At 40.9% G+C, this 27,776-nt stretch overlaps 1 protein-coding gene across 1 annotated transcript in view; it reads left to right on the top strand.

Moving 5' to 3' along the window:
- Positions 1-27,776, top strand: part of PKD1L2 (polycystin 1 like 2) — a 1,522,374-nt gene that overhangs the window by 230,829 nt on the left and 1,263,769 nt on the right. Inside the window, exon 10 of the mRNA XM_044081586.1 lies at positions 1,845-1,943. Coding sequence (XP_043937521.1) covers positions 1,845-1,943 — 99 coding nt within the window. The remainder of the gene's footprint in view (positions 1-1,844; positions 1,944-27,776) is intronic.

Raw genomic sequence — 27,776 nt, forward strand, 5'->3', positions numbered from 1 at the left:
CCTAGGTACTTGGGTGGATAGTGCCATCTCTTTCTGGGCATCATGTTGCTACAGTTGTCATGAAATCCTTTTATTTAGTCCACATAAGTGTCTAGAGTGGTTTGAAAAAATAGGGAAGTATGGGTAGACCTAGATGGCAGTGATGACAGGATGTTTGCTACATGATGTAACCTACTAGGCAGTGACCTATAAATGGAGCAGGGATATTACAAAATACTTACATTTCAGGGACTGGGCTACAAGGAAGTGGGCCAAACGCTGAATTGCAAGTTGGTGATGTACAAAAGAACTAGTGTGCTGGAGACTAGACTAAAAGAAGACATGGTAAGAATGTTAAATGTTGGAGAATGACTGCACCTGAATACAATGCAGGTAGACGTTATGTTAAACATATTGATGTGACAGGATTTGGTTTGTTATTGGAAGAGTGCTGTGAGTACATCACTATAAATGTGCATGTAATACAGATTATTACCTGCATGGCTATCTCAATAGTATATTGCTATTAAGGGATGGAGATACTTCATGAAAGGTAGTCGAAGTATGATTTTCTAAACATGTGTGTATATAAATATATATATATATATATATATATATATATATATATATATATATATATATATTTATATATATGTATGGGCCTAGTGAAAAAGAATGAAAGACCAAAATATCGACACTCAACCACAAAAGGTCAACTTTTCAAATATTCAAATTTCAAATATATATATATATATGTGTGTGTGTGTGTGTGTGTGTGTGTGTGTGTGTGTGTGTGTGTGTGTGTGTGTGTGTGTGTGTGTGTGTGTGTATATGTGTATATAATTTATATATATATATATATATATATATATATATATATATATATATATATACATACATATATATATATATATATATATATACATATATATATATATATATATATATATATATATATATATATATATATATATATATATATATATGGAGAGAGCGATATTTATAGATAGATAGATAGATACACACATATACACATAAATATTTGCGTTCATAGGTTCATAGATGTTTAAAAGGTTAACAACCACAAGGGCCTTTTAAGTCTAGCCATGCATTCCAAATCTCTGAAAAGTTCTGGTTCCCTTGACAATTATAAGCAGGGACTTGGGATACGAAACATTTACAAGCAAGGGCCTGGAAGATAAACCATTTACAGGTTGTCTGTGTCCATTAGAGACATGGGTACCAAACCTATGATGAATTTTCCGTTGCACATCCAGTTGTCCAAGTTGCACTTGAATTGGGTTAGAGAGGGTTTCCATGGATGGGGATCCTGTTCCAGAGACGGGGTAGTCTCTGGGAAACAGACCTGTCTCTCCAGCTGTTCCTATTTATATCATAGGCAAGGTTTAAGTCTTTAGAATGGGTAATTCTGGTGTTGTTTGCTTTGTGAATATGTGTGTGTGTGATATGAATGAAGTGCAGGCTCACCTGGAGCAAAACTATTTTGTACAGATGATATGTCAACTTGGGTGAGCCCTATTGTAATGGAAAGTAAATGTTTATTTCAGATGAATGGCAAATCAGGTATCATATACAGATTTGGACTGATGAAACTTCCATCCGCTAGAATCTGTAGCGTTCCTTATGAATACATCAGATCCAAATCAGTCACACTGAAGAATTCTGAATACAAGCATTTAAGATGGTCTGCAAGGTTGTCTTCATTGTCTGCATCTATGTTTTAAAATGCTTAAGTCTAGAAGTGTAATATAAAAGTGCATTTTCAAATAAAAATCAAATTCTTTAAATGTGAAATGTATTTAATCATCCTAGAAAATTATTAACATCTCTTAATACTATTTTAGGTTCATATTTGGTTAAGGCAACTGCGGCAAATGATGTCTCTCGGATTAGTCTAGATGTTGGAAATATCACTGTAAGAGCTAATGCTTCCGAGGAAAATGGTGAGTACATCCGAAGCACAATTTAGAACTAAAAGTTCCTTAGAAGTGCTGATATTTTATAGGGTTTACAAAAAGACTACATCGTGGAAATGAGTCTACTCTTAAAGAGAATTTGTTTTTCTGGAAAATGTATTATGCACAGAAAGTCCAAGATTATTTGGCTTATATCTATGCTATTTATGTATTACTTTGCTAAATGTCTCAGTTATGTATATTTTTAACAAGATTAATCTGACATGATCAGGCCCAGATTCAGATTGAGCTCATGGAAACAGCAATTCATTTTACAATTCTAGTGAATAACCGAGCCAATGAAATAGTATCAGCTGTGTATGTGTGTGTGTGTGTGTGTGCGTGCGCGCATTCTTAGGTATATGTCAAAATATCTAAAATCAAAATATAAAAACCTGCAGTATTGAAAAATAAAGCCAAGTTTACACAGGGGAAGCCCCCACTCACTGCAACCTACATGTACCAACTCTGGGATAGCAGAAAAGAGAAGAAAGTGCAAATTCCACAATTATGATAGTATGACTTTTAAGCAATTTGTGCCAGCAACAGCTTTTAGATATTCTGACTTTAGATCAAATTAATATAATCTACATATCTATCTCCCTGTCTACCTACATATACACACACACACACACACACACACACACACACACACACACACACACACACACACACACACACACACACACACACACACACACACATACACACGCACACATACACACACACACACACACACACACACACACACACACACACATATAGAGACCAACACAGTAAATACAATACCTATATAAATATGAATTGCAAAATGGGATACATTGTAATATTGTTGCTACTTGCAACACACAACATTATTTATAGAGAAAATGCAAGCAATGTACTGAGCAAGTCCGTAACCATGCTTGTAATGTATCTGAACAAGGGCATCAGGTTGTCGGCAGGTATTATATCTTAATTCAGTAAGTTAAGCATTGCTTGTTACTACTGATTTGTGTTATGATACTCTCTGGATGTTTACAAGATGCTGTATAGGTTATATTTAAACATTTGTCAGATAAATTCAGCAGTGTTATACTAAGTAGAATTAATCTGGAGTATAGAATGAAGTATTTGGCATTTTTCACATTATCTTTCATAATTTCATCTTCTTTATCAGCATAAAGTGCAAAAAACATTTTCAGACATTTAATGGGGATTTGATTATATTGTGCTGAAATTTTTCATGATACCAAAATGTTTTAAAAATGTCACAACTGAGGTAAATGCATCTTCGGATTAGATGTTGTAGATATTACTGTATGTTGGATATTTCCATGAGCTAGCTGGTATATGTTGTGGACAGGCTAGTAATATTAGATCACTTGAAAGCATTATTGTTGGATTTTGCTTTTGTGTGCATTTTATGCATGAAGTGTACCCAGCAAGATACTAGTTGTCATACAAAAAATTCAAGTATAGGTGAAAGAGAATGGCTGCTGAACTGATGGCTAAGATTGCTCTAAAGTTTCGAATGTTCTTCAGGCTTCTAACATAAAAAGCAGAACTTCTTTGTACTCGAATCATCTAAATCAATTTCTGCAGTTTAAAGATGAGTGAGGTCCTACTGTGAAACGTTTATTTACTGTGCATGATTGTTTTTTAACTTGTATACCCAAAGGGATGTTGCAAGATAGTTTTTCTTGACACCATATACTTTTCTGAGGTATTACATTGGATTAGTGTATATTATCTTTAAATGCAGTTATATATCCATTATACCCCCAAATTTTATCCATTGTATTTTTATACATTTTAATGCAGAAAAATGAAACTTTCCTGTAATTTCAGAAGTCAAAGTCATTTGTAAGTGCATGGTGCTTTTCTTTTCAGGTTTATTGTGCTGCATTTCAAAAGATGCCATTGCATTCTTTCTTCTGCCTGTTAACAGATGCTTGTGGCGGATCTTCTCATGCTTTTCCCTGCAATACATTTTAATAAAAAATAAATGAGTTGCGTGTTAGGGCTGTATTAAATACTTTCTAAGAGAAAAACCTTCATTATTTTATAAATCACTCATGAGGCAAGGAACTCATCCGAGCTCATGCTATTTGGCCCTATTGATTAAATAATTATCGAATATGTTTAAAATAATCAAACAGATGCAATGCTGGGGGTATTTTTTGCAGACTTAAGAGAGTGGTGACAGCATGCAAGGTATTCCTTGTAATAAAAGGATGTGGGCCAGATTCAATAAAGCCTACACTAAGTGCACATGATATGTAGTCAAGAACATTCTTATCACATTTTTTGTGCTTTCTAGTCACTCAGAAAGATTACACTGAGTGTACATGTAGTCTGCACTTTGTGGTAAGCTTTAAGATTCTCTGTCAATATTTAAACTAAAATTAGGAGGGGGAAGGTGTGAGTTTTTTCTGTGTTGTCTGTTCACTCAGTATGGTGTACATTTAGGGTAGGTGTTATTGAATCCCAGGGTTTGTCAGTTTAACGAAGTGCTACATGCATCTTAGTTATCTGTGATAAAGTTTGTTGTAGCATTTAGTGTACTGTATGAGACTTTGGTGATCTGATCTAAAGCAATCTTGAGCAGTGTATAAGATGCTGCTATAACTTTTATTAGAAGAACAGACCCTTATTAAAATTTATGCACACATTTATGAAAATAACCGGAAAGCTGACTGGCAAATGTTTGCATTTACCACAAATTTTGATGTTCACATTTTGTTTATAAACTTCATTCACCTCCTACCAGATGCAATTAATGAGGGTATAGCATAGCCATTGTAACATATGGTGCCTGCAAAAACTGGCCTGTGCAGACTCTGTGATGTATCAGTTCTCTGAAACATTAATTTAATGCCAGTTCCATTCACTGAGCAAAGAATAGGATTTCACTTGCTTGATTATTTCACAATGATGGTTATGCCCAATATGTATAATGGATCTTAGAAGAATGGGTATTCTTTTTCCTGTCTTCTTCTTGGGAAATGTATATGTTTGCTAACTTCCAAAATCTTGAGCAGATAGTACATTTGTGAAGTATAAATCCAGCTAACTTGACTTCTATAAGTTCAGACTCATTTTCAGTACTTTAATAATAATAATAATAATAATAATAATAATAATAATAATAATAATTATTATTATTATTTGTTAACCAGGTAGGCCAACTGGACACACAGTCCATTTTCAGGGGTGACCTGGGAGCAATGTCTGCTTAAGTAACATGCTAACATGTCACACAGTAGGCAGATGAGGATTAAGGGAATCAACCTCTGTACCACTGGAATTACAGCTCACACCTTTAACCCCTTTATCAATTGCCACACTACAATTAATTATATTTAGTTAATGTCAATAATATACTTCTCATAACTTTTGTATTTTTTTCCTGCACACTTTAATAATTGTTAAGATATGTTATCCAGTATTGAGAACTGCATGATAGTAAATTATGTATACAAGCACTACTGAATATACACTGATAAATATAGAATATATATGATTCTGTGATATGCAGCTGAACTCTAGCTGTCTAATAAAGGTGGACATATTACATCTATTTACCTAATGCAAATGCAGTTTATTTAACAAGGGCTTATAATTTTCTTATAAGGAATCAACATCAGTTTGATTTATGCTATATTTTAAATTATGTAAATTCAATGCCCCTGTCTTTATTACATATTAAAGTGTTTGCTCAACATGTTCCTTGGCTAAATTTATGTTTAGTGGATTTATATCATGTTTGTTTCATAAGATGAATACAGCAACTTTTTAATTCATTTGTGTTGTACAGCTTTACTGTTTTATGGCCTGTTTTATGGACTGCGTCATAGCTATTTTGACTCTGAGGACTAATCCACTTAAGTGTTATACAAACATATAAAAATAATTAGTGCAACTTAGGAAATATTTTTAATAGATAGATAGATATTTATATATCTTTTAGACATTTTACATGCTGTCCTGTATAAGTTGTCATTACAGGCTCTGTAGACTGCAAGACTGGGTCACTCGTACTTCTGAATTTCTGTTTGATAGGGTTATGCTACTTCCAATAACTAATTCAAAACTCATAGAATTGTATTTTGTCTCTCACCATTTTAGTCAGAATTTATGAAATCTAGACAGAAGTGTGATCATACTCACTTTAGAATCTCTCAAACTTCTTTCAAGTGACAGTCAGCTTATTATCTTTACACTTGCTCAAAAGCATTTGATTGTCCGTACCTCAGTTTCCTCTTCACGGTAATGCAGTGCTTTAATTTCCCTGTATCTTTTATTACTGCTATCAACACTTTTACAATATATATATATATATATATATATATATATATATATATATATAAATAAAATTGCTTAATTGCTTCCCCCCAATACTGATTATAAATAGTGCTAGGCAAGGTTGCCCTCTTTCCCCTTATCTGTTCAAGCTTTACACTGAACCTTTATTTCTTTCATTACTATGGAATACATATTATATCATATCAAAAATAAACAACATTTTCCTGCTATTCACAGCTTTTGTGAATGATACTAATATATATTTCACTTAATCTAACTCAGAGCTACCCCAAATAATTAAACAAATATATACCTACTCAATGTTCTTGAACTACAAATTAAGCTTAAATAAATCTACTCTACTATCTCAAATCCTGTCATCTAATTTACTCCATCCATTATAATGAGATTAAAACCATCATCATCATGGGCAAGTATCATAAATGATATTATAAAATGGGGAAAACTAAGTGTCTACTTCTTTTCAAAAGTTGCTGTAATAAAAATGAATATAGTGCCAAGAACTTTACTTAATTTTAACTTATTTTCCAGATAGTCCACAAAACCACTTTTTCAAAACATTTCTACTCTAGGAAAGTTAATTTGTCAACCCAAATCAGTTAGAATTGCCTATAATAAACTTCTCCTACTGCTAAAACAGGGTGGCTTTGGACTGATTCCTACTTGTATTATAATTAATATTAGTAGATTATTGAAAATAATCACCTTTAAATCCAAAACAAAATATATGGTATCCCAGCTGGGTTGAACTTTGGTTTAGTTACATTCAAAGCTAAAAACGCACTTTACTATTCATAAATAAAAAAAGGATATGAAACAAATCAAAGTACACAAATTTCTAGCTGTAGAAATAAATATAGCACAAAAACGTAGTAACATTTTAAATTTGCAGTCATAATTTGCACTTTTTCAACCACTATACTTAAACTCCAATTATACGATAAACAATCAAATGCTAGAGCTATCTACCTTCCCCTTACTTAAAGATAAGGTAGTGATAGACTTTGCATCTATTAACACATTTCAATAAAACTAAGAATTTCCATTATTTGCTAAAGAGAGGTACCTCCCAATTCTAAATCAGATTCATTATGTAGTACAAAGCAAAATGGCAAACTTACAAGTGAAAGAAATGAAATCATTTTCTGTAAATTGCTATAGAAATATCTAATCTCTGAAAAGCCAATCTGGAATACCTATAAATTAAACTTTAGCTTCAGATATGAAAATTCCCTTCATCATCCTCCTCTTTCGGCTGTTCCCGTTAGGGGTCGCCACAGTGGATCACCTGTTTCCATTTCTTCCTGTCCTCTGCGTCTTGCTCTGTCACACCAACCACCTACATGCCCTCTCTCACCACATCCATAAACCTTATCTTAGGCCTTCCTCTTTTCCTGTTACCTGGTAGCTTCATCCTTAGCATCTTTTTCCCAATATACTCCGCATCCCTTCTCAGCAGATTTCCAAACCAATGTAATCTTGCCTCTCTGGCTTTGTCTCCAAACCTTCCAACCTGGGCTGACCCTCTAATATACTTATTCCTAATCCTGTCCACCCTCATCACACCCATTGCAAATCTTAACATCTTTAACTCTGCCACATTCAGCTCAAACACCTGCCTTTTTGTCAATGCCACTGCCTCCAACCCATATAACATAGCTGGTCTCACTACCCTCTTGTAGACCTTCCCTTTCACTCTTACAGGTACTCGTCTGTCACAAATCACTCCTGACACTCTTCTCCACCCACTCCATCCTGCCTGTACTCTCTTCTTCACCTCTATTCCACACTCACCGTTACTCTGAACTATTGACCCCAAGTATTTAAACTCATCCACCTTCGTCACCTCTACTCCCTGCATCCTCATCATTCCTCTATCCTCCCTCTCATTCACACACATATATTCTGTCTTAGTCCTGCTGACCTTCATTCCTCTTCTCTCTAGAGCATATCTCCATCTCTCCAGGGTCTTCTCCACCTGTTCCCTACTCTCACTACAGATCACAATGTCATCTGCAAACATCATAGTCCATGGGGACTCCTGTCTGATCTTGTCTGTCAACCTGTTCATCACCATTGCAAATAAGATAGGGTTCAGAGCTGATCCTTGATGTAAACCCACCTCCACCATAAACGCAACCGTCACTCCCACCGCAGACCTCACTGCTGTCACACTACCTTCGTACATATACTGTACCACTCTTACATACTTCTCTGACACTCCTGACTTCCTCATACAATACCACAACTCCTCTCTAGGCACCCTGTCATATGCTTTCTCCAAGTCTACAAAAACACAATGCAACTCCTTCTGACATTCTCTGTACTTCTCCATCAACACTCTCAGAGCAAACATCACATCTGTAGTGCTCTTTCCTGGCATGAAACCATACTGCTGATCACTAATCATCACCTCCCTTCTTAACCTAGCTTCCACTACTCTTTCCCATAACTTCATGCTGTGACAGATCAGTTTAATCCCTCTGTTGTTACTACAGCTCTGCACATCACCCTTATTCTTAAAAATTGGTACCAAAACACTTTCTCCATTCCTCAGACATCCTTTCACTCTCCAAGATTTCATTAAAAAATCTGGTTAAAATCTCCACCGCCATTTCACCTAAACACCTCCATGCTTCCACAGGTATGTCATCTGGACTAACAGCCTTTCCATTCTTCATCCTCTTCATAGCTATCCTTACTTCCTCCTTGCTAATCCATCGTACTTCATGATTTACTATCCCTACATCATCCAACCTTCTCTCCCTCTCATTCTCTTCATTCATCAACCCCTCAAAGTACTGTTTCCATCTACTCAACACACTCTCCTCGTTTGTGAGTATGTTTCCCTCATTATCCTTTATCACCTTTGTCTGCTGCACATCTTTCCTAGCTCGGTCCCTCTGTCTAGCCAATCTGTACAGGTCTTTTCTCCCTCCTTAGTGTCCAACCTTTCATACAAGTCTTCATATGCCTTATCCTTAGCCTTCGCCACCTCTCTCTTTGCCATGTACCTCATCTCCTTATACTCCTGTCTACTTTCTTCATCTCTCTGACAATCCCACTTCTTCTTTGCCAACCTCTTTGCCTGTATACTCTTCTGTACTTCCTCATTCCACCACCATGTCTCCTTGTCATCCTTCCTCTGTCCCAATGTGATACCAAGTACCTTTCTAGCTGTCTCCCTAACTAGCTCTGCTGTAGTTACCCAGCTATTTGGTAACTCTTCACTGCCACCCAGTGCCTGGCTTAACTCATCCCTGAACTCCACCTCACAATTACCCTTTTTCAATTTCCACCATTTGATCCTTGGTGCTGCCCTCACACTCCTCCTCCTCTTCTTGATCACCAACGTTATCCTACAAACCACCATCCTATGCTGCCTAACTACACATTCTCCGGCCACCACTTTACAGTCTCCAATCTCCTTCAAACTGGCCCTCCTACATAAGATATAATCGACCTATGTGCATCTTCCTCCACTCTTGTATGTCACCCTATGCTCATTCCTCTTGTTAAATACGTATTCACCACAGCCATATCCATCCTTTTCCCAAAATCCACTACCATCTGACCTTCTGCATGCCTTTGTTTAACACCATACCTACCCATCACTTCCTCATCCCCACTGTTCCCTTCACCAACATGCCCATTTAAATCTGCTCCAATCACCACTCTCTCACCCTTGGGTACAGTCATCACCACTTCATCCAATTCACTCCAAAATTTTCCTTTCTCATCCATTGCACACCCAACTTGTGGAACATATGCACTAACAACATTAATCATTACACCATCAATTTCAAGCTTCATAAACATCACTCTATCTGGCACCCTTTTCACCTCCATAACACTCTTTGCATACTGTTCCTTCAGAATAGCTCCTACGCCATTTCTCCTCCCATCCACACCATGATAAAACAATTTGAACCCACCTCCGATACATCTAGCCTTACTCCCCTTCCATCTGTTCTCTTGCACACACAATATACCAACCTTCCTTCTGTCCATCATATCAGCTAGCTCTCTCCCTATACCAGTCATACTGCCAACATTCAAAGTTCCGACCCTCACTACCACAGTCCTAGCCTTTCTCCTCTCTTCCTGCCTTCGGCCATGCCTTCCGCCTCTTCTCCTCCTTCGGCCAACAGTAGCCCAATTTCCACCAGCACCCTGTTGGCTAACAGTACTGGTGGCGGTCATTGTTAACCCGGGCCACGACCGATCTGGTATGGAAATATTAACTGGTGACTGCATGAAAAGATTTGGCGAATGAAAATTCCCTTATATATTCTAATTATTGGTTAAATCTCGATTCATCTAATTCAATTAATCAAATTATTTTGTTTAATTTTAACCTTAAATCAGTCCCTTTTAAGAAACTTTTTTACTTACAATTCATGATTCTTACCAACACATATATGTCACCAAGCTGAACCTCTCTAATAAACTGTCCATCTGTACAGCCTGTAATTATCACAGCACAGATTTAATTAATATATTATGGAAATATAAATATACATACCAGTTGTAGCACTCCAAAAGTTAGACTTGAGAAGATGGGCTATGAAAATTTCACATTCTCCTGTAAATATGTCCTATTTCATATTACACTAACAAAACACTTGTGTCTTAACTGTATTGTTTATACTAGTAGCATTATACATGACACAAAACTGGATTGAAAGAGCTAAGCTACTCTGGACTTATTTTAAGGAGGAAGCTTTAAAATATATTATGATTTATAAACGTGTACATTTAAGAATCAAATCCCATGTACTTTTAAAACTGTTAGGGACATTTTTTTGTGTATTTTATGACCAAGATTGCTACCTGATTTTTTTCTTTTTCTCTTTATCTCTTTTTATAAATATCAGTCTAAATGCATTCTGCATACAACACTTTTATGTATGTTGTTGTATGTAGTTGCATTTTTGTTGTATATATTGTTTGTTCTTTGTGTGTGCATGTGTTTTAACATTTTTATATCATATGTTTTCCAATAAAAGATATTTGGAAAAAAGAAGTGTGTTCTGTCTGCATTTTTACGTGAAAATATTAACTTTGTGTAAACCTAAGCTTTGTGCAGTATGTAATAAAATGTTTCCATTGAACCATATGTAGTTATTGTATCATCTGGTCATTTAGTACTTTAATTTTCAGGAAACTATATAATCTAAGCTTCTTTTCAGACCTCTAACAGTATATGTTGTAAAAAAATATAGCGTCATAGTCATAAAAATTCTTGCTATATGACATATTTTATCAAAAAATAATCCCAAGTATTCAATAAAGCAATTTTACCGTGCCAGAATAGTGTAGCAGCTTCTGCATGGAATATGGCCGCCGAGCGATTCAGTAAACAAGGCTGGGTGCATGCACAAGCCTGCCAGCACTATTCTGACATGGACACCACTGAATAGTACTAATTACCCCATTTGCTAGTGAAAAATCATGCAAATGAGGTGAATTAGTGATTCAGTAAGCAGGCAGGCATCCGTGTCACAGCAGTATCCATTACAGAAATGTATTCGGTTACTAGCCATGTACATTTCTGCAAAAATCAAAACGGGGGCATGACAGCTCAAAGTAAAGCATATATTATGACTATTAGGCATGCCAATGGCCAAAAATATGGTCATTGGCATGGAAAACAGTTGCAAAATTATAAAAATAAAAGTTTTTTTTTGGCCAATTTTGGCTGTATAAGCGTAGCTCAGTTGTGTGCAAATGAGATCATGCAGAAAATAAAAAAAAAATGTGAAAAGACAGTTTTAAGTGAAATCTGCATTTTGCCATTATAGTGGGTAACATGCATAACCAAAACAATAACAGGTAAAACTGGTAGCTAAGGAGAAAGGCTCTTGTGTAGTGGTGTAACAAGGGACTAAGGTAGTGGAGTATGCAAATGAGTTAAATTTATTGAATAGCAAAATGGGAGACCATGTCCGCCTGCACCTAACCATGTAGGAGCTATAATGCTGCAGTGTAAGCAAGAGAAGCAGCTGACATGAAAAGGGGGGTGTCATGCTTGGTGTAATCACATTAGAGCTCCTCTGCCTCTATTTGCACTTAGCTAAGTACTGTTAAGCAAGGGGTGTGTGTCTGAGCTAGTTCATGAAATGCTGAGTGTGTTCACGTCCCTGGCAGGATCCTTTCTGCTCAAAACTGTTTACTATACTATACCAGTTTGCACAGTGCATCACAGGACTTAAACACAAGGGAAAAAAAACAGGAACCAGCAGAAATGTTTACATTTGAGCAGCGGGTGTGTGCGGCATGCCACTGGGCTTTGAAGGGGCAGAAATGGGAAGAGAAAAAAGGGGAAATAACAGAATAAAGTCACTCAAGTACAAATAATATCACTGGCAGGTGAAATGTATCATAGTCAGCCAAACACACAGGCAGCATCTGCAGCACAACAGTATAAACTATGCAAACACCTCTCAGTCTGTTTTTTCCAACAAACTCTGCACCATTGGTGTACACACTTGGGGGAATTTTAACTGACAAAATATTAGGGGCTGCTGTCACTTTGATACAAGGGTATGTGTTAGAGGCTGAGGGCAGTGAGGAGGATAATGCTGACAACCACCCCAGACTGAGAAGGAGGAGAAGAGTGTTCAGACCCAGGGTAACCTACCAGGGGCTACATGATCTGGAGATACTAGAGCGCTACAAGGTGGACAGGAACATACTTCAGCAACTCATTGAGCTGTGCTGGCCTCACCTCAGACCCAGAGCCAATAGAGGGGAACCCGTCCAAGTGGATACCAAGGTATGTGTAGCCTTAAGAATACTAGCCACAGGTACATTCCAAAGACCTACTGGGGACATCATGGGGGTCTCACAGGCATCTGCATCCAGGGTACACCACCAGTACCTGGATGCCATGCTACCACATGCCAGTGAGCACATTTACTTCCCCAGCACCCGTCAGGAGAGGACCAGCAATATGCACCTCTTCCACCATGTAGCAGACTACCTGGAGTTACTGGGTGCCACAGACTGCATGCATATCCACATCAAAGCACCACCTGGTGAAGAGGGTAGGATCTACGTAAACCGCAAGGGTTTCACTCCATCAACTGCCAGGTCATGTGCAGTGCTCAGGGCATTATCATTAATGTGTGTGCTGGCAGCACTGGACACTGTCACAACTCCCACATCTTACATTTCTCACAGCTGTACCAGGGATTTGCCAGGGGGCGGCATCCCATGTGGCCATCTGATGGGGGATGCTGGCTGTGGATGATGACACCCATCAGAAATACAAACACACACACTCAAGAACACCATGATGAGGTACATGCACAAACCAGGATCATTATAGAGCATGTGTTTGGGATGCCCGAATCACGGTTTCACTGCCTTGACATATCTGGTGGATTCCTGTAGTACTCTCCAGCCACGTGTGCACAGCTGCTCATAGTATGTACCATGCTACACAATATGATCCTGCAGAAACAGCTGCAGCAGGAACAGCATGGGGAAGGGCCACATAGCTCCCCACCATTGCCAAGGTCCCCACAGGCACAGAGGGACTCTGAGGATGATTCCCTTGAGCCAGCTGCTGTAGGCAGACTGAGGCATGCTCAGTATGCCCTGGCCTTAGCAAAGAAGCAATACATAGCATACACACTGGCACTGTATGGACCGAGGGACTGACACCTCTCTCCGACTCACACAGACAGTGAAATGGATGTCACACACATCACACTACTTGTAACTTACCATGTATAGGCAGTGTACTGTGTGCATCCAGCATAGGCAGCCCTCAAGCACCATCCTCACAACTGCCACAGGCACAAGGTAAGTAGTATGTTCTGGTAGCATATCTATGGTATTGCTGCATGCTTGCAAGGGAATGGGGTGGCCTACTGGGATAGCAGTAGACAACTGACAGTTATGTGGGACACCAGGAAATGTTTGCCTAATAATGGCTTCCCCACACTGTGCAGTAATACCTAAGGTGACAAATACCACTGCAGTATATGTGGAAGGCCAACTAACTGGGGGATCATAGCTCACAGGCATGGATATCAATGTGGGGGTCCCATACTTACCCCTCAGTCTCACCCAGCAAGTCAGCCATAGAAAACCATTGATAAATGTCTGGCAAAGGCCCACAAATGGTGACAATGATAAAATACCCTCTACAGACTTACACAGAGATATCACAGCAGGTCTTGCAGTTGCAGTAAGGCTCTGAAGGGTAAGAAGTCTGAAACTCAAATGTATGACATTACAATCTGACCCATGGTCTTTAGTAGTGATATGCCTCTATTCTCCAAGACAGGGCACAATACTATGCTAAATGAAACCAAAATGTAAAGCAAATATCAGCGCAGTCTGTGCAAATGTGTACAGTTGACAGGTGTGTCCCCTCACACCCATATTCCCATAGAAATGCAGTAACATATATGTTTTTTGGGAAATAGCAGCACAGCACACATTGCCAGTGCTGTCCCAATCAACATGATAACTTGTAGCATGTTCACACTATGCAGGGGTCAATGGGTTATGTTTATGTGTGGTTAAAACTGTCAGGATATGGCCAGCACTTAACTCCTGGCTGTTGTGTCTTAGTGGCCTAGGTACAGTACTGTGGTTGACAGGGCCATGTGCCAAGAACTGCAGTGCCAAGTATTTTGCATGTCAGCTACACCTATGGTAGGAGTTGTACACACTGTCCAGACATCAATATCTCTTACTGCAGAAAAGCTGGACAGGTCATGGACAGGGGGCACACATGTGGACAGTACACAGCTTGGAGTAACCTACACAGTGCCTAACATACTTAACTGTACAGACCTATTGCAGAATGTCCAGAGGTTTGCATCATATTTGTGGTCTATATATCATGAAATAGTGGTTGTTTGGCAATTTGTTGGCAAATCACATAAGACATAGGTAAGAAAATAATGACAGATTGCAGTGTCAGACTTCATACCGTATAGAAAAATGCATGCTAATGCAAAACCTGTTATTGTATCACCTTTCTAGGTTTGTAAGGCCAATACTTAAGAATGGTCCCTATAGTTAGGCCTTTGTCCCCCGATTATGTATGGCTTTGTGCAGATGTCTGGCTCTCAGAAGTTGAGAGGTATGGTGCCTAGTAGGAAAGTAGGTACCTGAAGGTCAGTGTACTACCAATATATAAAAGGCTGCCACCATTCTGTGTCAGCACTGACAACATGTCACTGGCTAGCAGCCATACCACTAGAATGACAGAGGTTGTCACAGAAGGAGCACAAGTATGCCTTGTATATATGTTCTGCTTGTCCTAACATTGCATTTGCCTGCCAACTATTTGCAAAACAATAAAGGGTCATGTCAAAACAGCAATGGCAGACAGTGGGAAAGCAGATGTCATACCCATAAGGGAAAGCAAGCAATTACCAAACTGGTCTCTCAACTGTCTATGTCTGGCAGAACATTATTAACACCCTGTCCCCATGTGTGGGCCTTTGTCTGATTGTTATATATGGGCCTGTCCAGATGTCAGTCTGTGATGGTATGACAGCTAGGCCCACATGTAGCCTCATAATAACATATAGCAGCACAAACCATCTAAGGACCATAGCAAATGTAGTGGTGCAGTGATGGATAACCTGCTAAATAGGTACACTCAGAGGTGTGAAGTCTGCAACCTTGTGTGTGATGTTATGGCATTTATCCCACTCACATCAGAATTACAAATACATAACAACAGCCACTGTGGCCAAATCCTGTGACTGGACTACAGAAAAACAAAGAGACACACATAAGGAGAAGGGGAACCACTGGTCAGACAAATGGAGAATGTGCACACCAGAACAAATTGTGCAGTAACATAGGTGCCATACAGTGTATGGAGTCAGTAAACATCACCTGCCAATACACAACACACACCCATGAAGTGGGGGTCTGCAACAAAACCAAAACTGAAACAAAGGACTCCTCAGAGGCAAAAACACATGAGAACTCCACAAATCTATGCACTACAGACCATGTAGACCCCACACACCAGGGTCTTGCAAACACTAAGGCCTTACCCCAAACCCCAAACATCTTCTCTACACAGATAGGCTAACAGCACTGTCCCTCTACCCCATTCCATACAGACTCTGCTAAGGTGACCCCTGTTTGGCATACAAAGCAATCCAGACCCTGCCTTGATGGGACTGTTGCACATCTGGAAGTTAAGGCCCACTCCTTCAACCTGTAGGTGCAGCATCAACCTGGGCTATGATATCAGTATGGCTTGTTGGTGTGACAGATATGTGTCCCACACATTCACCCATCTGTGGAATACACTCCCTGTCCACAGCAAGTCATGTGCCTCAATACCCCTAGTGATGTGCTCCCTGTATAAGTGCACGAGCAACACAAAATACAGTCCTATGATTCCACCTGTGTCCTTGCTGGACAGGGGCTCTGTGTGCTGACATGTCTTAACATGGGCTACATTCTCGTCTCTGTGGGTTATAAGGGCTTTGGGGCCAATACCCTACTAATGTCATAGCAACCTATCATCATATACACAGCTGTCTGTCAGTGGTTCTCACATTACTCTATACTACTCTGCCACTGACATACCTGGAAGTCACAGTGCTATGTGGAGTGTACTACACATAAAATGGCCATTTCTGCACAGTAGAATGCACTCTGTACCCACACCCATACCTCTCAACCTCTGACAACAAGACATCTGGATGCGGTCATAAATAAAAGTGGGACAAAGGTCCAATGATAGGCACGTGTTGTAAATATTGCCCTTATATTTACTGAGAAAGTTGGCAGAATAATAGGTTTTGCATTAGCAGGAATTGTCTGAAGGTTATTAAGTCTGAAACACTATTGTCTGTCATTATTTTGTAACATCAGTCTTCGATTATATGCAACTAACTTGCCATACAAACACATGTATATTTAGACTGGATGAAACTTCTAGACAAACACCTGGACAATCTGCGAAAAATTGTACAACTGAGACCAGGATATGACTTTCCAGGTAAGAAGAATACCACACAAGCAGGAGATCCATAGCCAGTATATCACCAAGTTGCTGGACTGTTTACACAGCTGCATCTGTCAACTGACTGTAGCCACACCTCTCAACTGGCCTTTTTGGGCAAGAATATCTATAGTTGGGCTCATAATATTGTTCTGTGCATCATACATCTTGTATTCCTCTGGTAAAGCACTGCAATGATCTGATGATGTCTGTCACTAGGTAATGACACAATACATTCCAGTGTCAGACTTCAGATATGTCAGCAAATAGCTACTAAAACAAACCCTGTACCTCTAACAAATTCCTGTTTACTTCTGAGAGGTATGGCTGTAGCACGCAAAACCCCGGAGCGGAGTACAACTATCTCTGGAATGGGGTCCCACTCTCACTAAAGAAGGTCATACTGGGCATGGTCATACACTTAGAGAATCACAGGCCATGTTGGAACCCACATCGGAGTATATAGGTTTATAAGTTCATAGGTTGGTACTAGGCTATCAGTCCTAGGGCTTATACAAGCCTAGCCATAACAATTCCCTGGATATTTCTTCCCACAATATTTACTTCCCTAGACCCCTGTCTAGCAGGCTGACTGATGTGATCCCCAGATGAATTTCCTATCTCCCATCCAATTGTCAAGGTTCCTTTTGAAGAGGTCCAAGGAGGCACTCTGCTTGACATGTATGGGCAGTCTATTCCAGAGTATGGGGAGTCTCTGGGTAAGGAACCTATCCCTCCAGCATGTTTTGTTCATTGTGATGACAAGGTTTTGATCCCTGGAGTGTGTGGCTCTGAGGGATTGGGATTTCCTTAAGTGGAGCATATCCAACAGCTCAGGGTTTGACATGGCATTGTATGTTAATCAGAGATTGTCTTTGAGTAGATGATATGCAACAGAGTATAGCTGGAGTTTTTTACATGGTCAGCATAGGGCATCTGCTTTAGGCCTGTGATTCTTTTAGTGAGGTATTTCTGTGGCCTTTCCAGCTGTTGCAGATGTCTTCTGAGGTACATACCAAATGGCCCATTGTACTCTATAATGGGTATAATGAGGGATGGATACAGTGGAACAATGACCACCTTTTTTCTGGATGAAACGCCCTTAGTAATGAGATGTGCCACATAGAAAGATTTCCTGACTGTTGTGGCAATGTGGTTATTGAAGGTGAGACCACTGTCCACCTGTGTCCCTAAGTCTCTCATCACACTTTCGGTGTTTAGTGTACTGCCACCTATGTGGTAATTCATGGGTACATGGTTTTTCCGAAAGGGCATAACTATACATTTCTTGGCATTAAGCTTAAGCCCATGGCTCTGCCACCAAGCATCTGTTTCTGTAAGGCCCTTTTATAGAATATCCACATCATTTGCGGGTTCAATAATGGCTCGCAATTTGCAGTCATCTGCGAACTTTGTTAGCCAGAGTCCCTTAGTGTTAGCCTGTACTTCAGAGAAGTAGATGCCAAACAACAGCGGTCCCAGGACTGAACCCTGAGGCACTCCACTTCTCACTTGTCTGGAGCTGGATTTGGAGTCGGCTACTTTTACAGTCTGGGTTCTGTCAGTAAGCCAGTTGGCAACCCATCGAGTGACATAGGGATTTATGCCCAGCTAAGTAAGCTGATGTAGGGATTTATGCCCAGCTTAGTACTTCAAAGATGAATGACATCAACAGGACTGCTAAAGTAGGGCACTGGGAAGTGTTGTAGGTGGGAAAGTCCTCAAAATACTTCATCCTACAAACATAGACAATTACAACTGTATTGTGCATATGTCTTTGCATTCAGACAGTTATGTACACCCAAACTGTCCCTACACACACTCATCAGACAGGATTATCCTCAGCTAGCTATAGGTGGCCCATATGTGATATAGCATCTGTTGCATGTGATACACTGACATATATATGGGCAACATATAACAATATGTTAAGCATACACACACACATAGATGTGGGAAAGGGAGAGACAGTCAGTGATAGAGAGAGAGAGAGAGAGAGAGAGAGAGTCGCATGTGTGAGCATGAAGGTGAGCTCCATTGTGTAATAATACTGAGGTAGGGGTTATGATATCACATCACCTGCCTTTGTGTTTGTGTGTGTGTGTGTGTGTGTGTGTGTGTGTGTGTGTGTGTGTGTGTGTGTGTGTGTGTGTGTGTGTGTGTGTGTGTCTGTAGGTTTAAGTATTAAGAGGCCATTCCCACTCAGTAAACTTCCCATTGCCCTACTTCACAAGATCTGCTGTCATTCACCTTAGAAGTACCATTGGACACCTGTCAGCCTTATAAGCTCTGTAGCACTTGTGATAATGTAAATGTGTATTTGTTCATAAGGGAAGGAGTTTTAGGCCATTCCCACCCAGTATATTTCCCAGTGCCGTACTTTAGCAGTCCTGCTGATGTCATTCACCTTAGACATACCTTTGGAAACTTGTTAGCCTTATAAGCTCTGCAGTGCATGCGATAACTGCGTATCACTATAGTACAAATAAATAGATAGGCAGGGGTTCCATTCTTAGTTCCAGCAAATGTGTGTGTACAAGTGTTTGCAAGTATGTATGTTTGTAGGATGAAGTATTCCCAGTGCCCTACTTTAGCAGTCCTGTTGATGTCATTCACCTTTGAAGTACCGTTGGACACTTGTCAGCCCTATAAGCTCTCTATCACATGCAATAACTGTGTAACATTATAGTACAAATAACTAGATAGGTAGGGGCTCTAATCCTAGTCCTGGCAAATATGTGTGTGTGTGTGTGTGTGTGTGTGTGTGTGTGTGTGTGTGTGTGTGTGTGTGTGTGTGTGTGTGTGTGTGTGTGTGTGTGAGTGTGTGTGTATGTTTCTTTGTAGGTGAAACAGTTTTAGGCCATTCCCAACCATTACACTTCCTAGTGCTCTACTTTAGCAGTCCTGCTGATGTAATTGCCCTTAGAAGTACCTTTGGACAGCCCTCAGCCCTATAAGCTCAGTGGCATGTGTAATAACTAAGTAACAGTATTATACAGATAACTAGATCGGCAGGGGTTCTACTCTCAGGTCTGGCAGATGTGTGTATGTGTGAAGGTGTTTGTGTGTATATTTGTAGGGTAATATATTTTGATGCCATTCCCACCCAGTACATTTCCCATTGCCATACTTTACAAGGGCTCTTGATATAATTCACCTTAGACGTACCATGGAACACTGTTAAATCCTGCAAGCTCTGTGACGTGTGATAACTGCATAACACTGTAATACACATAAATGAATAGGTAGGGGGTCTAAACTTAATACTGGAGACTGTGATACTGTGTGTGTGCGTGTGTGTGTGTTTGTGTGTGTGAGAGAATCATATCCTCTTTGTGTGTGTGTGTGTGTGTGTGTGTGTGTGTGTGTGTGTGTGTGTGTGTGTGTGTGTGTGTGTGTGTGTGTGTGTGTGTGTGTGTGTGTGTGTGTTTGGGTGAGAATCATATCCTCTGGGAGTGTGGTTTATACCATTTTGAGGCATGTACCACCCAATACACATCCCATTGCCCTACTTTACAAGGCCTGCTGATGTCATTCACCTTAGTTGTACCTGTATACACTTCTCAGCCCTCTAAGCTCTATGGCATGTGCAATAACTGCGTAATACTATAGTACAAATAAGTAGATAGATAGGGGTTCTAATCTCAATATTGACAACTATAGTAGTGTGGGTGAAGCATATCCCTTGTGGCTGTTGGATGTGTAGGTTATACCATTTTAAGGCCTATTGACCACCTACCCATGACTTTACTTTAAAGAGCCTATTAATGGCATCTGCCTCACATGCACCATGTAACACTATACAGCCCATACCAGTTATCTGTACAGATGCACATGGAATATCTACATGTTTGCAACCTATATGTGGTCTGTGTTGCCTAACAATGAGCATTCCTGTGATATCATTGCCAAATATGTCACGGTTACCATAGTGACACACATGCCAGCATCAGACATTGTACCTGACTGACACATCATGCTGATGCAAATTCTGTCATGCTATCACTTGTGCAGGTTTGTAGGAGCAGTAGACAAGACAAATTGCTATTTCTGGTGAGTTATCCCACCATCCATGAAGGCATTCACAAGATTACTTGTTGTAAGAGGTTGTGTATGTCCCTGGCATATGATCTATGTGGAGCATGTCATGTTTACGTAGCACTATAGTACATACAAGTGGATACATAGGGTTACTAATATGTCTATTGGCAACTGTGTGGGTTACTAATATGTCTATTGGCAACTGTGTATGTGTTTCTGTATGCACAGTCCCTGTGCTGCCTTTACTTTGTATATGTGATGGCTATACAATTTCATGCACCTCTTCCAACCTGTGAACTCCCCCATTGCCACCCTAGTTTCAGCCCATACAGATGTCATCCATCGTGCAAACACAGTTGCACAGTTTCTAACACCAAGCCACTGTGGTGCATGCAATGGTCATATCACTCTGTATTGTACATAAATAGATGGGTAGGTCATCTACTCTGAGAAGTGTCACCTCCATGTGCATGTGTGGTTCAATGCATGTCCCCATGCTGCAGTGTGTGTGTGTGTGTGTGTGTGTGTGTGTGTGTGTGTGTGTGTGTGTGTGTGTGTGTGTGTGTGTGTGTGTGTGTGTGTGTGTGTGTGTGTGTGTGTGTGTCAGATGGCTCTAACATGTTAAGGGCCTCTGTACCCACCACTGGCAATCCTAACAGCCCCTGCAATTGTCACCCATTTGAATAGTAGTGGCAGACATTGCCACATTACCTTTGTGCTATTTGTGTTATGTATCTAGTGCTATCGTTCATAACACTGTGCAGGTAGGGACTGTGGTCAGCCTTTCGTCAGCTGCCCCATGTATAGGACTATGACTCCATGTGCACTACCAGCACAAGAGGCCAGACATGCATATGAGTTAGCAGACACACATGCTGGTGACTGTCAGGTTAGACTAACACAGGCTGACCTGTGTCAGGAATACATACCCCAAATCTGTCATACACAGTACCAGGCATACCCTCATCAACTGCATGAAGGTTGAGTGGATGGCACAGAAATGGCAGGGGCAACAGGTGCTGATAGCTGAATCTGTTGCAGTTAAAGTAATGGCTAAACTTGTGAGGGACCAAGTGCCAGTACTCAAGTAACCGCCTCTCTATGTGTGAGCCTGCGGTCCTACAGAGCACCCAGGTGACATGTATGAAGGCTAGCTGTCTGTGTCCAGGGTATGGATGCAAGGTCACACTGTCTGCCACAATTGCACCACACACACTTTGCCTGTAAACACACCTGGAAACATGTACATATACAGCTGTATGCTGGTTATGAAAAGGTCACTGTGTTTCCACTCTGCCTTACTCATCATTGCTACTGTCAGCAGGCCCATAGCCTGAGGATACACAGACTCCTGGAACACAAACAGAATACAGTACATGACACTACAGTCAGCAGTACTAACAGCAATAGTGCATCATGGCTAACAAGGTACATACACCTCAATGTGTACCCATAACTATTGCCAGCAGATAGCACCTTACACATCATTACATTGCTACACTGTACTATATTCACCCTGTGCATCAGACCCATATGGGCATGTTACAAAAACAGAAGTCCAAAAGGCTGAAGTTGAGTAAAAACAGTTTTAATAACAGTAATAAATGTACACAAAACACACTGGTGAGCACTTTCATGGCTTACCCACTTCTTCAGACCATAAAAAATAATAAAACACTTAAAACCTTATATACAGATAACCAGCCATAGAATTAAGAGATATCAACTCACATGGTGCAATTAATTATGTAATCCTCTCCTCTTCAGAGCACATTTTAAAGACACAGCATTATTCAGACCCAGGTATACAGTAACCCTACAGGTTAAGAATCCATCTTAACTCAATATATTCTGTTTCATTTGCTATATCATCTCCTCTTATATTAGTACCAACTTTATGCAGAACCAGAAACCTAAATTGATGGGTATCATCAGTTTCCATCACATGCTTAGCTAATGCTTTACTCTCTTTCCTATTTTGTATATCAGTATTATGCTCAAGTACTCTTTGGGAAAACTCATTGAAAGAAAGAGTACTTGAGCATAATAATGATATAAATGACCAGTTTGTTTTGCATACGTTTATTATGGTTATTAAAACTGTTTTTTACTCAACTTCAGCCTTTTGGACATCTGTTTTTGGAATATTATTGTGTTTGGACTTAGTCTGGGTTTCTACTGAGCTTTTGTTATAACCATACAATCATGTCCCTGCATCGATGGAATAGATAACGGGGTTGTGGCACAAGTATCATCACATGCAAAGGGTGTGGTATGGGATTTCCAGAGGCCTGGGCTGGGCCATATGGCTGACATTGTGTGTGTGTGTGTGTGTGTGTGTGTGTGTGTGTGTGTGTGTGTGTGTGTGTGTGTGTGTGTGTGTGTGCGCACGTGTGTGTCTGTGTGTGTGTGTGTGTGTGTGTGTGTGTGTGTGTGTGTGTGTGTGTGTGTGTGTGTGTGTGTGTGTGTGTGTGTGTGTGTGTGTGTGTGTGTGTGTGTGTGTGTGTGTGTGTATGTCTGGAGGGGTGGTGTTCATCTGGTCCATGCAGAGGAGCTGTGCATGCCTGCTGGTGACCAGCCTGTACCTCTCAACCTGTTAATGCAAAAAATCTGGACAAAAGTTGACAAAATGGGGGTACAAATAGGGACATATTTTAAATATTGCTCTTATAAACTTAGAAAGTTACAAGAGTAACAGCAGTTGTTTTAATATACATTTTCTGAAAGATTTGAAGTCTGAAACTCAAATATATGTCATTATTTAGTGACTTCAATCCTAAGATCATCCCAGTGATTTTCCAGGAAAAAAGAGGAACAGGCCAAAAATATGAGCCAAAAATCTGGACATTCTGTGAAAATCTATAAAGATGAGAGGCTGTGACAGGGATGTGTGAGTCTTTGTCTGCACACCATCAAGCCATGTGGATGCCTGACACAGGGTTATGTTGGACAGCCGTGCACCGTACATGGCAAGATGTACGGTTCACCATCGCCTGGCAGGGATGCAGAAACTGGTTCTGCAGGAGTCTCACTGGCACTACCAGGCCCAAGGACAGATGCCGTACTACTCCCTGATAGTAACTGCTGTTTGCTGGATCCATGTCCCTGATGGGACTGGCCAGGGCCATGTACCTATGGCTTGCTCCGGTGTGGTGTGGACAGCACCCTCCCTTCAGTAGTGCTGGTGGTACTGCCACTACAGGCCAGTGAATGTGCACAGCCATGTGGGCTCATAGCTGATCATATTGCTGACCTATGTCCACCTGGCTGATGCCCTGCTCCCACCATATGCTCAAGCAAAGAAATTGCATGATTGAGCAGTGCCAATGTCTCACCCCACTGTTTATCCACAACATTGGCAAAATGACGTATGGCATCACAAATGATGTGGAGGGTACCATGCGTGGCAGGAAGTGCTACATTCATGACCCTGAGCATCTGTCTGGTGTTACGGTCAGTATGCAACTGTGCCTCCATGATGGACCATAATATACATCTGATAACACCTGCTGTGGCACTTGCACAGAGGCTTGATGGGCAGCAGTCCTCCGTCAAGCACCCCTGTCCATCTGCTTGTGTGTGACCTCGCCTGCTATCTGGCTATGGCTGGTGTCTATACTCACATTTGCCATAATCACCACACTTGCCTGTTCCATGCCACCAACCTCCAACTGTCCATTATCTGTGGCTGCGGGGGACTTGGTATGTGTGGTTATACTGACTGTGTGAGGGGACATTGTGGGTGAAAGTGGGATACCAACTAAGGGCACAGATTCAGGCCCCGACAACCCCACCTGTGCCTCACTATGCCCACCATCATCATGGGAGTCTGCTAAGACACTGACATCAGGTTGTGAAGAGGAGAGACACCAACCCCCATGTTCACCTGCGAGGGGAAGATAACATATGTAAATGAATACCCTGCAGTATTATGTTTTCTGATATATGCACAAACACACAGACACACACACGCGTGCACACACACACACACACACACACACACACACACACACACACACACACACACACACACACACACACACACACACACACACACACACACACACACACACACACACACACACTCCTAGTAAAGTCTGGCACAGCTTTGCCACCAATGGGCCCTTCAGGCCAGACCTTATGGTAGTTCTGCCTGCCACAAGCCATCTCTTTCACAGCTACTGTAAGGTCCTTAACAAAGGGTGACAAATCCTACTGTGTGATGGGCCTATTAGCAGAATGGTAAGTGTGACCGAGACCAAGGCTATTGCAGTGAGCTATACAGTGTCACCAAGTGCATCTGCAAGTACTGTAAGAGCTGACTTACTACTATACAGACCAGACACAATGACAAGGTTTAACAATATGTGATAATAACTGATGAAGGAACAAGAAAATACTCTATCACTGCAGTAACTACACAGTTCAGGCCCACAGGGATTCATTTCAGACAACATTGCAGGACAGTCTGCAATACATACAGGAAACATGTAAAATACTAGGTGCATAGGTTCATAAGATGATACCAGACTATTGGCCCTGATGCCCACATAAGCCTAGCCCAGAATTTCGCCCATGTGCCTTCAAAGCCAGCACCTGTTTCCCCTGCCCAGCTGGGACACATGTGGGATCCCAGGGGTGTCTTTTCCATTTCCCATGCAGTTGTCCAGCATCTTCTACAAGAGGGCTATACACGTACTCTGCTAGACATTGGGAGGGTGTGTATTTTACAGACAGTGTATTGTGTGGGACACTACACTATCCCGCCAACAAGTACTATACATGTCACAGACCAAGTGAGGGCCTTGTGCGCATGTTGCATGAGTGGGGTTTGTCCTACAGATATGCAGAAATGCCATCAAGGCTGGTTTGGAAATGTCCTTGTATGCCAGACACAGGTTGCCTATGATCAGTCTGTATGAGACTGAGTACAGGGACAGGGCTTTCAGCCTATCTGTATAGGACAGGTGTTGCAGACCCTGGATTTGCCTGGTCAAGAACCTCTGTGATCTATGCAACTGCTGCATTTGCTTGGCAAGGTGCATGCCAAAGGAGCCATTGTACTTGGTAATGCATCTGATAAGGGTGGAGTACAGGAATGTTGTGGCCTCCTGGTTCCTGGATGACATATCCGTATTTGTGTGGTGGGCCATGTAGACAGCCTTCCATACAATGGTACCCCCATGGTGGGAAACTGTTAGGTTGCTATCAACCTTGATGCACAAATCACCTCACACTTGATTGCATGCTCAGTACATTGTTATTACTGTCATAATTAGTGTGGATGACATCTACCACAACAGGGAAAGTGATGCATCTCCTGGCATTTAGTTTGAGGCAATGCTTCTTGCATCAGTCATTAATTTGGGTAATGGTCTCTTGTAGTATGCTCATATCAGTAGGAGAATGTCAGACAGTGGCCAGCTTGCAATCATCTGTAAACCTAGTCAGTCACAGACCACTGGTTTTGTCTTGTACCTCAGAAATTTATATCTCAAACAGTAGAGACCCCAGACTGATCCTTGAGGTACACCGCTCTGTAAGAGTCTACTACTAGTGTTGGGTTCCACTACTTTGACCAAGTGGGTACTACCATTGAGCCAGTTAGCTACCCATCTGGTGACATACAGGTTGATGGCAACCTGTGTAGGCTTATGTATCATGGCTGCCTGGGGATTATTGTGAGAGATTTCGGCTAAGTGAAGGTAGGTATTGTGTGCCATCCTCCCCTCATCCTTGTGTTTGTTGATTGCTTCAGAGAAGTCGACCAGCTTGAGCAGGCCTAATCTCCTTTTAACAATACCACACTGTGTGGGCTCAAGCATTTTGAGGATGCTGATGTCCTTGTTTATAAGGTCCTTGATATTGCTTTCCATGCCCTTGCAGATCAGGCTAGTCAGGCTGATGTGCATATGATTGGCTGGGTCAGTAGATTGCTCTACCTTTGTGTATAGAGATGACAGTGGCTGTCATCTGTGCAGATGGGATGACACTGGTGCTCAGGCTTTGATTGACAACAGTGTGTATTGGAGCTCAGAGCTCATGCCTGAGTTCATGTAGAATGCAGCCAGGGATGGTATTGGGCCTATGGAGACTTCTGTGTGTTACCTTTGAGAGGGCATTACAGACCTGCTTCCTGATGATGAATGTTTACACTTAACCTGTCTGCAGCAGGTTGGCTATATCTATGCCGTATGTGTATGTGGTGTTATTGACCACCACTACAGAGCAGATTTGGGTGTTGCCTCTGGGATTGCAGACATATGTGTAGAAGGCCTAGTGATTGGCCTCGGTGGATGTGTCCAATTTGCACGCAAAGATAGCCTTAGGGTAATTCATCTGTGACCTTATTTGCTTGTTCAGACCAAGGTGACATGGCTTCCAATTAGGCAACTGTTCCTTATTGGCTCTGTCCAGCAATTATTCCCACCTATTATGGTATTTGTGTATTGCTTCTGTCCATCACAGTGGTT

The sequence above is a fragment of the Protopterus annectens genome, chromosome 8.part1, assembly GCF_019279795.1.
Source record: "Protopterus annectens isolate FY-2018-M chromosome 8.part1, PAN1.0, whole genome shotgun sequence".
NCBI classification, from domain to species: Eukaryota; Metazoa; Chordata; order Ceratodontiformes; family Protopteridae; genus Protopterus; species Protopterus annectens.